A 14,583-nucleotide genomic window follows, 5' to 3' on the forward strand; every position below is an offset into this window, starting at 1 on the left:
TTATGAGAGGCAATTGGAAATTAAAAAAAAAAAAAGAGGAACTTTTATCACATGCACACAATACCTTTTTGCTACCCCTTTAATAATTTATTTTTTTTCTCTTACAAATGAATACTACCATTTTAAATTTTTAAATAATGAATTATAATATTTGAAAAACTCACACAAATCTCAGTTTATTTTAAAATTTATACTGATAATATAAAAATTATAGGGAACACAATAAAAGCAAAAATATTTTTATTTTAATAGATATCATAAAATATTGACGTTCATATTATCAGTAATGAACAAATTCTATTTTATTTTTATTTAAAAATAAAAAATAACTCTTGGCCTCTTGGCCTCTGAATGTGCTCCCTAAAGAATAAAGCATATTCTTTTGTACATGCCTTTTGGGCCCAGAGTCTATAGATATACGGGTTGATCATGTGTTGTCTTCAATCTTATCACCAGTCTTGTACAGATTCTTTCAACAACTCTTCAATTTCAAAATTGATCTGATTGATTCCCTGCTGCAGATTGCATAAGGTTGGTTTTGCAGACCTGGGCATATTTCTTCCCTACTTAAAGCATCCTCCATTTTGAACATGATCAGGGTATTCCAGAGATCCAGGGCTTCAGCCTCATCAGCCTTCTGGGCTCACCATCATCACACTCTCAGGATGGGGAGATGAGAAATGTTCTTCTGTTCCAACCTGAAACCAGAGATTATAAGAGCACGGAACCATATGTTGTTAATCTGCATTGTTTTAGTAAACTAAAGGTGGTTATGGGTATTCTGAAACCTGAATAAGTCATATTATTATTTACATGTATACAAAGATATGGCAGAAAACAGGATTCTTAGCAAACTAGCAAACCGAAGAGGATGGAAATTTCTTAGTTTCTATAGAAACATCGAGTGCATTACACAAATTAAGGTAAAAATAAAAGAAACACAGAAAACTCCAACAACATCGACATCCCAACATCTGACTTGGTAAGAGCTTGAAAACCATACCCCTTGGTGATTCTTAGTAGAAGCAAAGATTCTAAATGAACAGATTGGAGGTTTTCTAGCATGGCGGAAAAGCAAGGAAAATAGAGGACAAGGAAGTTCTGCACCAATTGCTTGGAATTGAAGAAATTGAAGGGGAGGAGGATACAAAAGTAGTCAAGAAAATCTTGGCCTTAGTTCAGATCTTCCATACTGTTTTTACACAATGAATATACCAAAATGGACTTGACTAACACACAGGTTCCACTATTACTAGGTGAATTGGTGTGGCTTTTTTCCTCTCTCTGAAGTATGAATTAAAACAAAATGTTAGAAGGACAAAAACCCATGTAAATAGGAAGATAAAATGAACACCCAAGAGAGAATGGAAAATTGCAAAAATAAATAAATAAGTAAATGATTAAATAAAAATAAAAGAATAGGGCTGAAAAAGCACACAGAGACTTACCAAAATCTAGCGAAGAAATTCTCCTATATACCCTAGAGCCTCAACTGTAAAAACATGCAAGGTCTGCAACACAACTTCTTTAATTCCTTTTTCCGAGCCCTAATCCATTCAAACATCCACAAATTGGACATCTGACTCCTCTCCAACCTATTACATTTGATGACTATTCATTCATTGCCTATCAGATTGCTTGATATGAGTATGATTGGATTATTTTGATAGGTGGTAGGACAAACCACACTGGTAGGTTTTGTTGGATATGCGGAAGCTTGATACCAATTTGTTGGAGTAATGAGGTCACACAATTACAAGGAAGATAAAATTGGGGAGAATTAAAACTTCATTGTCTTCTATCATTCTCTTATTCAAATATTACGTAGTCTCCTATTTACAAATACTTGAACTAAACAAAATAAAATCTCCTAAAAATAAGATATAGAAACCTTCTAGGATGACACAACTCAAAAATAGAAACTAAATAACTACTCAATAAATATTCTCCCTTGACTTTTTGCAACCATTGCCTATGAAGCATGGTCAAAACTGACCAAATCGCATGCTAACCCATCACAATCTCTTGTCCTCCATCTCAAAGGCAAACTCAAGTCACCAACCTACGGAGACAAATCTATCTCCTAGTATTTGCAGGCACTAAAAAATTTGTCTAATCAGCTTGCCTTATGCAGTGCCACTCCCATTGAAGAAGATCTAGTTATCCTTGCCATGAACAAACTTGGAAACGAGTGTAAAGAAGTATTTGGTGTCATTCACGACCAAGGAACTCCCATCTCCTATGAAGAACTTCATGATCAACTAGCTGATAATGAAGAATTTCTAAAAAGCAATACCACCCACCTTGAACCCATTCCCATCATAGCCAATCTCACCCAAAATCTAAAGTTGAACTCACAAGGCTAAAACCCAAAATTTCCCCACTCCTTCTCAATGACAGATCTGAAGCAGTTTGGGATGAAATGGAGAAGTTTCATAGAAGACTATCGATGTGGAAAAAACAATACATCTCAAAAGGGGGACGACTTATTTTGATTAGAAGTACTTTGTCGAGCTTGCCAATCTACTTCATGTCCTTGTTTGTAATCCCTAAAAGGGTTAGAATGAGACTAGAAACGATTCAAAGGGACTTCCTTTAGGGAGGTGGAAATTTGGGAAAGAAGCCTTATTTAGTTAGTTGGACTACTATTTGCACGGATAAAAAAGGTGGACTTGGTATTAGAAGCCTCTCTTTGCTTAATCGGGCCCTCCTTGAAAGTGGAGTTGGAGATATGTTTCTAAAGGGGAAGTCTTGCGGAAGCAAATTAAAGAGGGGAAATATGGGAAGGAAGGAGCAAGCAAGCACCCTTTGTGAAGTTGGAGGTGGTTATGGGGTTGGTGTTTGGAAAGCTATAAGGAAGGGATGGAATCTATTCTTTAGTAAAACCTCTTTTGAAGTGAGTAATGGTAGAAGGGTTAAGTTTTGGACCATTAGATGGTGTGTGGAGGAGCCTTTGTGTACCTCTATTCCCTCTTTGTATGCTTTGGCTTTATCAAAGGAAGCTTAGGCGGTGGATTTGTTGGAAGACTTAGGAGGGGGAGGACTTTGGTCCCGCATTCCACAAGGAATGTGAATGATTGGGAGTTGGAAGTTGTTGAAAATTTCTTTTCAACATTGCGAGTAAAGACGATTAGAAGAGAAGTTAATGACAAGGTGATTTGGAAAGATGGAGAAAAGGATTGTTTTCTGTCAAATGCAGCTTTCGAGGAGGAGAGCACAGTCCTTTTCCCAAAAAACATCATCTAGAACCCATGGGTCCCCTCTAAGGTTAGCTTTTTTGCATGGGAAGCAAGTTGGGGAAAAGTATTGACTTAAGACAATCTTCAAAAGAGAGGGCAGGCTCTAGTGAACAGATGCTACATGTGCAAGCTGGAGGGAAAATCCATTGATCACATGCTACTTCACTACTCCAAAGCAAGGATTCTTTGGCACCTTTTATTCTCCTTATTTAGAATAGATCAGGCAATCTCCTCCTTGGTCAAAGACACCCTTTTAAACTAGCATGACTCCTTTGTAGGGAAGAAAAGGAAAAAGGTGTAGAAAGCCGCCCTTCTGTGCATTTTCTGGACAATTTGAAGTGAACATAATCAAAGAGCCTTTGAAGATACGGAACAAATGATCAAAAGTTAAAACTTTCTTTCCCTTGTAATCTTTCTGCTTGGGTAAGCTTGTATATAAGTGAAGCTTCATTGCCTTTGTTTGATTTTATAGAGTGGGTAGGGTCCTATTGAGCGTATTAGGTGTTTTTTGTATTCTTCTTCCGAGACCGTCCTTTTGGTGCTCCTTGTATATGTCATATGTACTCTAGTGTATCTTAATTTTTCCTAATATATACTTATCTATCTTTACCTATCAAAAAAAAAATTCTTTTTAATCACATTATTTGGAATATTTAATAATTTTTGAAAAAAAATAAGAATTCTAATAAGTTATTGCACATGTTAAGCTTCTTTTTTCATGGTTTTATTCAGTTTTTAGGGCTTTTCAAAGCTTATAAATAAAACTAATTACTGTAAAACGGGATTAATAATGAATAATAAAAAATTAAAAAAAAATTGCACACCTTACAACTTTCAATTATGAGACTTCATTGCTATTTTAAGGTTATCTTTCTTTCTTTTTTTCTTTTTTTTTTTTCCTATCTTTTATTTTTACCTTTTACCCAGCTACTATAATTGTATTCTTGTTTCCTTCCTTAAATCCTAAAAATTTGAAACCCTAGCCCACCTTATTTGATTGTAGATAATCATCTTAGAATTATCCTACCATCAAAATGTCCTAAGGTTGTCCTACATCAAAGTGTTCCCAACAGCTAAGATCAGTCAATACAAATCACTTGGCTAAGAAATCTGCCTCTTGATTTGGCAATTTATAGAGCAAGGTTGAGAAGCATTGAACCCTGAAGTTAGTCTTATTAGAAATTTCTTTAATCAACCAAACAACATCTATGAGGAAGATTTTTTTTTTTTTTTCCTTTTGTATGAAAAACAAACATTATATTGCCATAAAAATAGTAAGCACTAAATACAAACAAGGATAAAAAATTATTTTCCCATTACATAATCTGATGTATGAATTTGATCAAAAGAAAGAAAATTTGCACTACTCAGGAAAAGCGAAAGCAATTGCACAACTAAAATGGTCATAAGAGGAAGGACTTTAAATATACACATTTAACCTTGAACTCTTTCAAAGTTTAAAGTTCAAGAACCTCATAAGAAACCATCCTAAAAGATAACTTCCATTCTATTGCTTACATAACAATAGTTGATATACACAATGATAAAATCAAATCGACAAATCACATTTCCAGATATTTCATTCCATTACCAATAGATTGTCCAAAATTAGTTGACAAATGCAAAAAAAAAACCTTATTCTAAAGATTTATGACAGAAGAGGTCATTTAGGATCCCACCATCAATATGCATCATAGTTTAGAGTTTTACTTTGAAGCAAAAGTGATCCTAGAAAATATTATCTCACAACTATAAACAGGAAGTAAATTTAAAATGCAAGTTATGCACAGCATTTTGATTGTTCCAACAATTTTGAAAAGGTCAAACTATAGCTAATCTAGTCCCTGAAATTCTAACTTTGATCAGCCAAATGACAAAGCAAAGGACAGAGCAAAAATATTTACCTATGTGTTATTATGATAAGAATAATATGTACAACAATCAAAACAATAAAACAGTCATTACAGAACCAACAAGTTTATAGGAATTGTAACAAATTACAAAACAATTTTAATAAGCAATTTCCTTGAAAATGATGCACAATAAACCACATAGATCAGAGCAAATGCATACCAGGAATAATGGCAATGACTGATGAAAGCACTAATCTGTAAATTTGAAGATTTCCAATGAAACTTTCCTCATAAAGATAGTAGCAATATGCAAAAGATCAAAATTGCTCCCATAAAGCGACACCAAATTCATTCTGCTTAAACAGGCCACGAAACCAACTGGCCTCAAGATTCCTGAGTATAAACCTTATGCAGCTGCAGGTCTTTCAGGGGTTTCCCCAATATAGATATGATACTAGTTTCTCATGATTAGCATGACCAGCAATTCTTACCAGGCACAGACCTTTTCACCGAGCTTATGGGTTTTATGTTTAGTCAGAGCTTCAAATTAGATTTTACAAGTGGAGGCCTTTTTCTTGATTGATTTCCCAGTCTTTTCCATCTCATCATACTGCTTTTCCCATGATGTAATCTCACATCTGTCTTGCCTTGCCTCATCCACCCTTCTCTCTCACCACTATCGCCTTCTACTGGATCCTTCAAAAGCTTCTTAAGCTTTGGATCATCCAAAAATCCTTTTGATCTCATCTCAGCATACAATTCTCTTGCCTTAACTAACCAGCCAAATTTTGTCAAGCCTTCTATCAGTACCTTGTAATGTTCAGAACCAGGCACTACATCAAACTGTTTCATTTCTACCCAAATCTTCAATGCATTCTCAGGTTGATCTAACTTGAATAAGTTATCGAGAATAAGAAGAAACGTATCACCATTAGGACCAAAACCAGCTGTTCTCAAATTTTTAAGCACTTCAAAAGTTTCTTCGTAGCTAGCACCCTCAAGAAATGCATGGTAAGTTTCAGTAGTTGGACCTAGATTTTCCCCTATCATAGCAGCCAATATAGTTCTTGCCTCTTCTAGTTTTTTTGCTTTACATAGAGGACGTATCATGCAGTTGTAAGAGGCAGAATCCAGTTGCAAGCCCATCTCTTTGATTTTTCCCAGGATTTTGAGAGCTTCCGTCAAGCAATTTTCATGAGTTAGTACATATATCAAAGAATTGTAAACCTCCAGGCCAGGGATCCAACCCCTTTTTTTCATATCATCAAACAATCTCAGTGAGTCAAAAAGATTTCCAAATTTTGAGAAGCAGGAAATCATAAGAGTATAAGTAGTTGCATTAGGAACAATACAGCATTTTGACATTTCTCTCCAAATTCTCTTGGCTTCAAATATATCAAGAGATACATTAGACCATCCATTAAGAATTATATTGAAGCCCTCAGTCTCCAAAGGAAAGAGCTTCTTATTTTGAAACATGAGCTCTTCAGCATCTTCAACATTCCCATGTTTACATAGAGCAGTCAGCAGTGTGTAGAATGCTTCCTGATCTGGAGATAGTCTGAACTTCTCCATAATGTGGAATGTTTTAATGGCTTTGCATGGATCATTTGCAGCAGTATATCTGTTAAAAACACAAATAGAAGAAAATAACATAATCTCACTCAATATTTATGGGGTGTGAAATAAATAAATAAAAATAAAAATAAATGTGAAATTTGAATAAATCCTGCCAATTTAATTATCAGAAAAGACAAATGCCCTTTTTCTAGTTGGCAAAATTGAAGAAATCATTTACTTTCCTTTTCGAAAGAGAAAATAAAATAGAAGTGTGTTTTGAACTCAAAAAGATCAGTTTGATTTGGATTGTAAAAGTACTTCTATATGAGAGAAAAGACAAGAAGCCTTTTTTTCCAAACAAAAAACGACAAGCAAAAAGGGAAAAAAGGGGTTTATCAAAATATCACTGCATAACCATAAAAAATGCTTAAACACTATTACCACCCATACAGCAGCATCTGCAACTGATAAGCTAAGACAAAAATATTTATTTCTTAGTTTTTAATAAAGTGATCTTTTTAGCAAAACAATTTAGCAGACTTGGTTTTTGCTTTCACTTTGGAGCAAATCAGAACAACATAAAGCAAATATATCGCCATTTTCTTATCCAACTAAACTACACAATAAATAAGTGAAATTTCACTTTTCTATTGCAAAATTCAGAGCTCAAAAAATATAATGTACTAAAGAAGGTGATTCCACAATGAGATCCCAAACCAAAGTGTGACAATGTTCATTTTCACTCCAAAAAAAACACAAAAAAAAAAAAAGAATGAAACTGTAAGAGACGACATAACACTGGATTGAGAGAAACAACTATCAATTTTTTTACATGCAACAATCATACAAAGTTTCAAATTTTTTTAAAAAAAAATGGGGATGTCATTAAATCATTCCATTTCATTATTCACTCATATTGCTAATTGGTTGATTTAACAACTGCATTTACTTCCTTCAAAATTTATCCCAAATAGAATATATATATATTTTTTTTCAATAACTAAAACTTATCTTTATTTCATTTTATTATCTTATGGGGGCTTCTATACTCTTCATTTAGACCTTTTTCCTATTTCAAGAGAATTGAAAGACAAGTGGTCTCACTCACTATTCATGGCAGGCCCTTAATTAGGCATCAATTTATAGAGGATTAGCATCATTTTAGAGTGTCAAAAAATAATATCAAACTTTGATGTACCATACTTAATTCTATAGAACCACAAACAGAATGGATAAGGCTTCCTAGGTGAAATAATTAAAAATTCAAGAGAGGGGAGTGGGGCGCAGAAGTGGGAAAAGGTGCAGCAGGATGAAAATATTTTTAAAAATGTAACTTATTTTTCCCTTTTTTGATCCAAAAAATATTACAATATATTTTATTTTAAATAAGGAGACTAATCACTTAAAATTATATCTATGACCTTTTGTTGAATAATAAGACATTTTATTTTGCAAAAGTAAAATGCCATATAAATTAACGAATTGTCTTGTATGGCAAAAGCCTTTTAGGGTGCCCAATTGATTAGGGCAAATGCCAGGATGTGTGGTAGAGGCACATAGTCTTAGATTCAAATTGTGCTACTAGTTGAATGCCTTGGATTACCTAGTGCTTATTATGGCAAGCACAATCAATACACCAAGGTTTGAGCCCCCATGAAAAGTCCGAAGGGCTTAGCCATGGAAGTTTCCTCGATCATCAAAAAGATATGTCGTGTAAGCCAGTAATCAATGAATAGATGTTACCTACAAAATCCCTTCTATGAAGCCTAAAATCATAATTGTTCTCTCTCAACCCTCTCAAGGAACTCCATTCTTTTCAAATACCTTGACCCTAAGTTTCAGCACCTTACAAGTAACTTTACCAATCATTTTTTACTTTTTGTAAAGATTTCCTTTTCTATGTGGTGCCTTTTGTTTCTTAAATCTATTGGATAATAATGTTGCACAAAGGGGGTTGCAATGACCAAGCCCGAGCGATTGTTTACCAAAAACATTGGTCTCTACAAAGTCGTAAGACCATGTAGTAAAATACCAATTTTCCTATTGCAACCTAATTTTACCTTCATAGATTTCTCAAGATATTTTCTCATGAAGTTTTGTTATGGCGGGAAGGTTGGCTAGAGATTTCTTATAAAAACATTAGTCCCGCCCAATTTATAATGAGAATATTTCAATTTTTTAGGGGTGATTCTTATAGTGCTATTCAAGGAGTCAATAAGCTAATTCTTGTGTATGTCTATTTGTCAAGTTGTCTACCTAAACAGGAGGTTGTTATAGATGCTATAACAAATGATAATGTTGGTTTTTGGTTTAGGAGTTGGGTTTTTTATTTTCTTGAGAAACTAACGAGGCTTAGTGTTTATGTCATAATTGTTAAATGCATGCTTCAAGGCACCTAGGCTCAAGGAGCAAACACTCCCTAGCTATAGCCCCTCGCCTACCAACACATGCACATTGTTGGAGAGGCACACCTCATGTGTATTCTTCTTTTTTTTAATATTTTATTCTTGAAATTTCTAATTGTAGATTGAAATTTTATATAATTGTGTTAGTTTATTGTGCATACTTATTTTAAATACTTGAAATCTTAAATCTTTTGTTCCTCAGATTGAATTTTGAGTCACATTTTATAAAATCAACATGTATCATATGTTGCGCCTCACTTCGCTTAGGTGTGCATGTAGAGTTGCACCTTACACCTAAGCTTTAGGACACTTTTGCACCTTAAGTGTGCTTTGCGCCTTTTCAAAACAATGTTTATTTTCCATTTTTAATTTGGTTTCTAGAAACACACACACACACATAGATATATATATATATATATATATATATATATATACAGATCATAGCTGTGAAAGGCGCACCTAGGCTCCAGGTGGCACAACGCCATGCTCCAAAGCCTCACTTGACTGTAGGCGCCACCCCTTCACACACATACACACACACACACACACATAGATATATATATATATATATATATATAGATCATAACTGTGAAAGGCGTACCTAGGCTCCAGGCAGCACGATGCCATGCTCCGAAGCCTCACTTGACTATAGGCACCACCCCTTCACAAAGGTGTTGATTCGGCATGCAAGGCGCTCGCCCCCAGCAAGGTATGACACCCCCAATAGGTGCGCCTCCTTCCTCATTCTTCTTCTTCTTCTAGTTTTCTTCTTCTTCTCCAACAATGAGTTGCAGTGGAGAACATGATCAAACCTAAGCCTTTTTTCTTTCTTTTTTTTTTATTTGTTGAGACCAAAACGACATCGTTTTTCCCTTTTATTTTTTATTTTTTTAAAAAGGACCAAAACGACGTCGTTTTGGACCCTGTTATTTTAAAAGAAACGGGCCAAAACAACATCATTTTGGAGCCCATTCTTTTTTTGAAAAAAAGGATCAAAATGACGTCGTTTTGGACCTTTTCTTCACTTCCAGCCCCTAGATTGCTCATTCTGAAGCCAACAAAACCCAAAAACAAGCCCTAGCTCAGCCTCTACCTCTCATGTGCCTGTGAAGAACAGAAGAAGACGAAGAGGAGGAGGAAAAATAAAGGAAAATTTATGGGGCCTTGGTATATGTGCTTAGGACAAATAAATGATTACTAAATTATATTATATTATATAAAATTATATATGTAAGATAGGGGGCGCCTCATTTCACTAAAGCTCCCGCCTTAGGCTCTAGGAGGACTTTGCACCTTAGTGCGCCTTGAGCCTTTTAAAACTATGTTGTAGATATACATAGTTTAAAAAAAATGGTATTTTTCAGCATTACTATGTTGACACATGCACACACACATATATTAGCTCATGATTGCAAATATACGTAGTTTAAAGAAAAAAAAAAAAGAAATATTTTTCAGCATTACTATGTTGACACATACACACACACATATATTAGCTCATGATTGCAAATATAAGTAGTTTAAAGAAAAAATATATATATATTTTTCAGCATTACTATGTTGACACACACACACACATATATTAGCTCATGATTGCAGATATACGTAGTTTAAAGAAAAAAAAAAAGTATTTTTCAACATTACTATGTTGACACACACACACACATATATTAGCTCATGATTGCAGATATACGTAGTTTAAAGAAAAAAAAAAGTATTTTTCAGCATTACTATGTTGACACACACACACACATATATTAGCTCATGATTGCAGATATACGTAGTTTAAAACAATAAAGTATTTGTCAACATTACCATGAAATCAACTTTACAATAAAAGAAAATTGCAAGAAAAGGAAAATAAAATACAAATTTGAATCTTTTATAGCTTTGTTAACTTTCTTAGATGAGGAGTGAAGAGTTTGAAAGTGTATAAATTTTTTAATTAATGTTATTATATTTTAGTTTTGATTTTTTTATTACATGTATGATTTTCACATGTATGACATCAGCCACCTAAAGTATTTCTTTTATATTTATAAAAGTTTGCTAATAAAGATATTTTAGTCATTATATTTAAAAAACAATCATTAGTCTCCTAATGTTAAATAAAATCTACTTTAATCTTTTTGAGTTGAAAACAATGAAAAGTAAGTCAAATTTGTTCAAATATTTTTACCTGGCTACACCTTATCCCACATTTCCCCTTTTTTATAGAAACTTTTATAGATAGAAAAAAGAAGTATAAAGAATGAGATACCCTTTACAGAAAGCAACATTACAAGAAACCAGTAGCCATACAATAAACCACAATTCCAACCTCAAGTAACACTACTAGCTTGGCAAAGATTTCTTGATGCCAACTAAGAAATTTCTATCAAGGAGAAAGTTTTGTAGCAATGCTCATAAGAAATAGAATAGCGAGATGACAACATCTAGAATGGATTTTTGGTCAGCAAGCCAAGATATTTCATAAAAAAGGGAAAAAAGATATCCATATACAGTCATGATCGAGGGGTTTCATTTTCCACCCCCTCTTCGATTATTAGATCACAATTGTTGTGTGACTGAGTGCCTCCATGATGCCAATGAAATTGTCTTAAGATAGAAAAAAAGATTTGATTGTCTCTTCAAGCAAGAGAGACAGCACTTAAATGTAAGGTCTACAACATCTCACATTCAATGAGAGTGGATTTTGTTTACCATTCCTATAAGAGTATAAATTTCATCATGTTTTCCGTTTGATTCAGAAATTTTTGGTTAGATTTTTATATATATTTGGCTGCACTTATGAATAAAATTATTATTCCTTTTTCTTGTTTGGGGGATTGAATATTTGCAATAATTTTTGTTTTGAGGTGCATTGGTATTTCTTTGGGTTGTGCAAAAAGGCAAATTTAGGGTTCCAAATGAATACCTAAAACTAGATAGATTATAATTTTGATTTCAGTCTGTCTTGTAGTTTGTGCATGTTCGAGTTTTTAATACATGAAGGATTGGTTTTGCTTAATGTAAGTAGGTTTGGTTGATTCATGGATTATTGGATTTTTACCATGGACCTCTGCAATTTCTCTCCCAAAAATTCTGCCATTCAAAATTACTTTCTTATTATTTTTGTTGTTGCAACAGAAGCCAAGCAAGGCACAAAATTCAAGTGGACTCAACAGATGAGTTAGTGCAGCAATTCAACAGGAAGGCTAAAAATTTTCTCTATTTTACAGGGTGTTTGATTATGAGAACATAAGAAACTTGACTCGATTAAAAAATTATGTCTAATGCATGTTGGTTGATATATCTAAAATCCAACTTGTGCATATTACATGTTTATTGTGATTTTCTACTGTATTATTATATTGGATGGTGAGTAGATCTAGGTGTTATTTTATTATAATTATTTGTTTGTTAGATGAGAAAAAAGAATAAGAAAGAGATAGAAGGGATTAAGAATTGTGTGGTAATTAAGCTGTAACGAATTTACAGCACAAGTTTAAGCTTTATAATTTTGTGGCCATGTGTATGGAAGGTTGTGAACCTATTGCAGTTGCTTTACCAATGCTTCTAATAAGATGTTTAATGCTTCATATAGATCAGAATATAAAAAATGTGATTAAAAGGAGACTCTGATTAGTAATATATTTCACATCATATGTCATTATTCCCCAAAAGGGTTGGCATTGGCCTGAGCAGTAAGATCTCCATTGATGTTTACTCAAACTGCCATATGATTATTAAGGCGTCAAGGATGCAAACAAATCTTATCAACTATGAGATGATTCATGTTCATTATTTCAATATTATGACCTTTGGAAGGTAAGCTAAATATCTGGTGTTTATCTGAAAACCTAGATTGTTCAATTTGCTTTCTCTAATAATGGAAAACAAGATGTGAAGCCAATTTAGCATTCCATTGCATCACATTTCCACCATGTTCCCCACACTTATCCTCGATTCCTGCTTCTGATTCCTGCCACAACCAACCAGAATGGGAGATCTAGCACCTTTCCCATTCTTGGGCAATCCAGGAACAGTTGTAGCTACACTATCCCAACCTCAGATTCCCACCCAAAAAAAAAAACAAAACCATCCAACAGGCCCCTTAAGTTTCAGCAGCAGATAAAGAAGCACTATCACAAATATAATTAAGAACAACTTATCTTGTATGACCATACATCAAATGATAAATGGAATGCACATACTCCACTTCCTGATAGTTCTTTATTTCAACCAAAACTAAAATAAAGCTCCTTTTGGTTGCTAAGAAAATGTAGGAAAGGAAAAAATTACATATATTTTTAATGTTGGATTTTTCGTAGTATGGAACCTCAAGAACAAAATCCCCCCTTTGTTGAGCCTCATATAACTATGAAGCTAAGTTGGGATTAGATTAGCGCTTTTTACTCACTGTAAGTTAAGACCATATAAAACATGAGATACAGAGTTCTATCTTCTTCCATTTTCTCCAGGTTTCTCAGCAACGAAACAGAGTGCAACTGCAAACAAATAAACAGAAAAGGGAACTGGGCCTCACCGATCAATCATGATGAGCATTGCCCGGCGAGTATCCACCGAAGACCGATGCAACTCACGAATCAAACACCAAGCAACACCGAACTTTTTACAATTCCCCAGTATCCATATCACCAACCCACGAGTCCTCTCACTATTACAACCCCATTTTTCACCCCAATTGAACACCCAATACGCCAATCTCCAATCCTCTCTCAACCCCCAAATCGCCCAATAAACCAACTCCTGGTTCGGCTCCACTCCGGACCCATCAAGAACAGCCATGACCTCGGCTTCCGAGGACAAACCCTCAAGCCGTTTGAGCAATTCGGGAAGACCCGATTCGAGTGGATCACAGACATCATCTTTGCAACGGATCAAATCAAATGGGTCGTAGAGTGTTTGGGTAGAGAGGTGACGGAGAACTGAGAAACGCGGCTTGTCTAGAGGTGTTCGAGGAAATGTGAGAGAGAGAGTTTGAAGTGAATGTGAGGAAACGGGGCGGAGGAGAAGGGTGAGGAAGAATTGAGGATTGATTCTTGGGAACGGGAGCTTCTTTGAGAGAGTGAAAAGTGCCATTTTGTGGGGTTTGGGAGTTTGGAGTAGACGGAGAAGGTTTGAATCCAAGTCCGGGGCATGGTTCCAAGCTCAAACTCTGTTTTCTGGAATTTAAAAGTTTCCATATAAGAAAGATTTTCTTAAAATAAATAAATAAATAATGTATTATTCTAAAATTTAGTAAATAAAATAAAATAAAATTTTTTGTAAATCCTACCACATTACTTTCCATGTATGATGAGCCCTCCCACACATGACTAAAGTAAAAAATTCATAATAATAAAAATAAAAATAAAATTAAGATTAATAACAATAAAAATAGAAAAATAAAATTTAAATTAAAAAATATGATAGAAGATATTGAAATTCTTTGTGTGAACAATAAAATATGAAATAAAATCAAAATGGGAAAATAAATATAAAAATAAAATAAAATGTTAGAAGAAATTGGTTTACCATCAA

The 14,583-nt window shown here is 34.1% G+C and overlaps 1 protein-coding gene across 2 annotated transcripts; it reads right to left on the reverse strand.

Annotated features, from left to right (window-relative positions):
• Positions 1-277: 277 nt before the first annotated feature.
• LOC100250190 (pentatricopeptide repeat-containing protein At1g80880, mitochondrial) lies at positions 278-14,215 on the reverse strand. 2 transcript variants are annotated; one of them, XR_009466600.1, is made up of 3 exons: positions 13,586-14,215; positions 5,313-6,716; positions 278-698 (listed from the first exon to the last, which is right to left on the reverse strand). XR_009466600.1 is itself a non-coding variant. In XM_059739709.1 (2 exons), the coding sequence occupies exons 1-2, from the start codon at positions 14,140-14,142 to the stop codon at positions 5,627-5,629; spliced, it is 1,647 nt and encodes a 548-aa protein (XP_059595692.1). In that variant the 5' UTR covers positions 14,143-14,215; the 3' UTR covers positions 5,126-5,626. The 2 variants fall into 2 exon arrangements, 1 of the variants encoding a protein (XP_059595692.1); XM_059739709.1 differs by lacking the exon at positions 278-698 and having other exon boundaries at positions 5,126-6,716.
• Positions 14,216-14,583: the final 368 nt, after the last annotated feature.

Source organism: Vitis vinifera, chromosome 9 (genome assembly GCF_030704535.1).
Source record: "Vitis vinifera cultivar Pinot Noir 40024 chromosome 9, ASM3070453v1".
Lineage (NCBI taxonomy): Eukaryota > Viridiplantae > Streptophyta > Magnoliopsida > Vitales > Vitaceae > Vitis > Vitis vinifera.

Excerpts from the sequence above, each read along its gene's own strand:
- LOC100250190 (XM_059739709.1), bottom strand. The coding sequence starts at position 14,142 with ATGGCACTTTTCACTCTCTCAAAGAAGCTCCCGTTCCCAAGAATCAAT. Across the intron at positions 6,717-13,585 it reads ATGCTCATCATGATTGATCG|ATATACTGCTGCAAATGATC; the intron begins GTGAGGCCCAGT and ends TGTTTTTAACAG.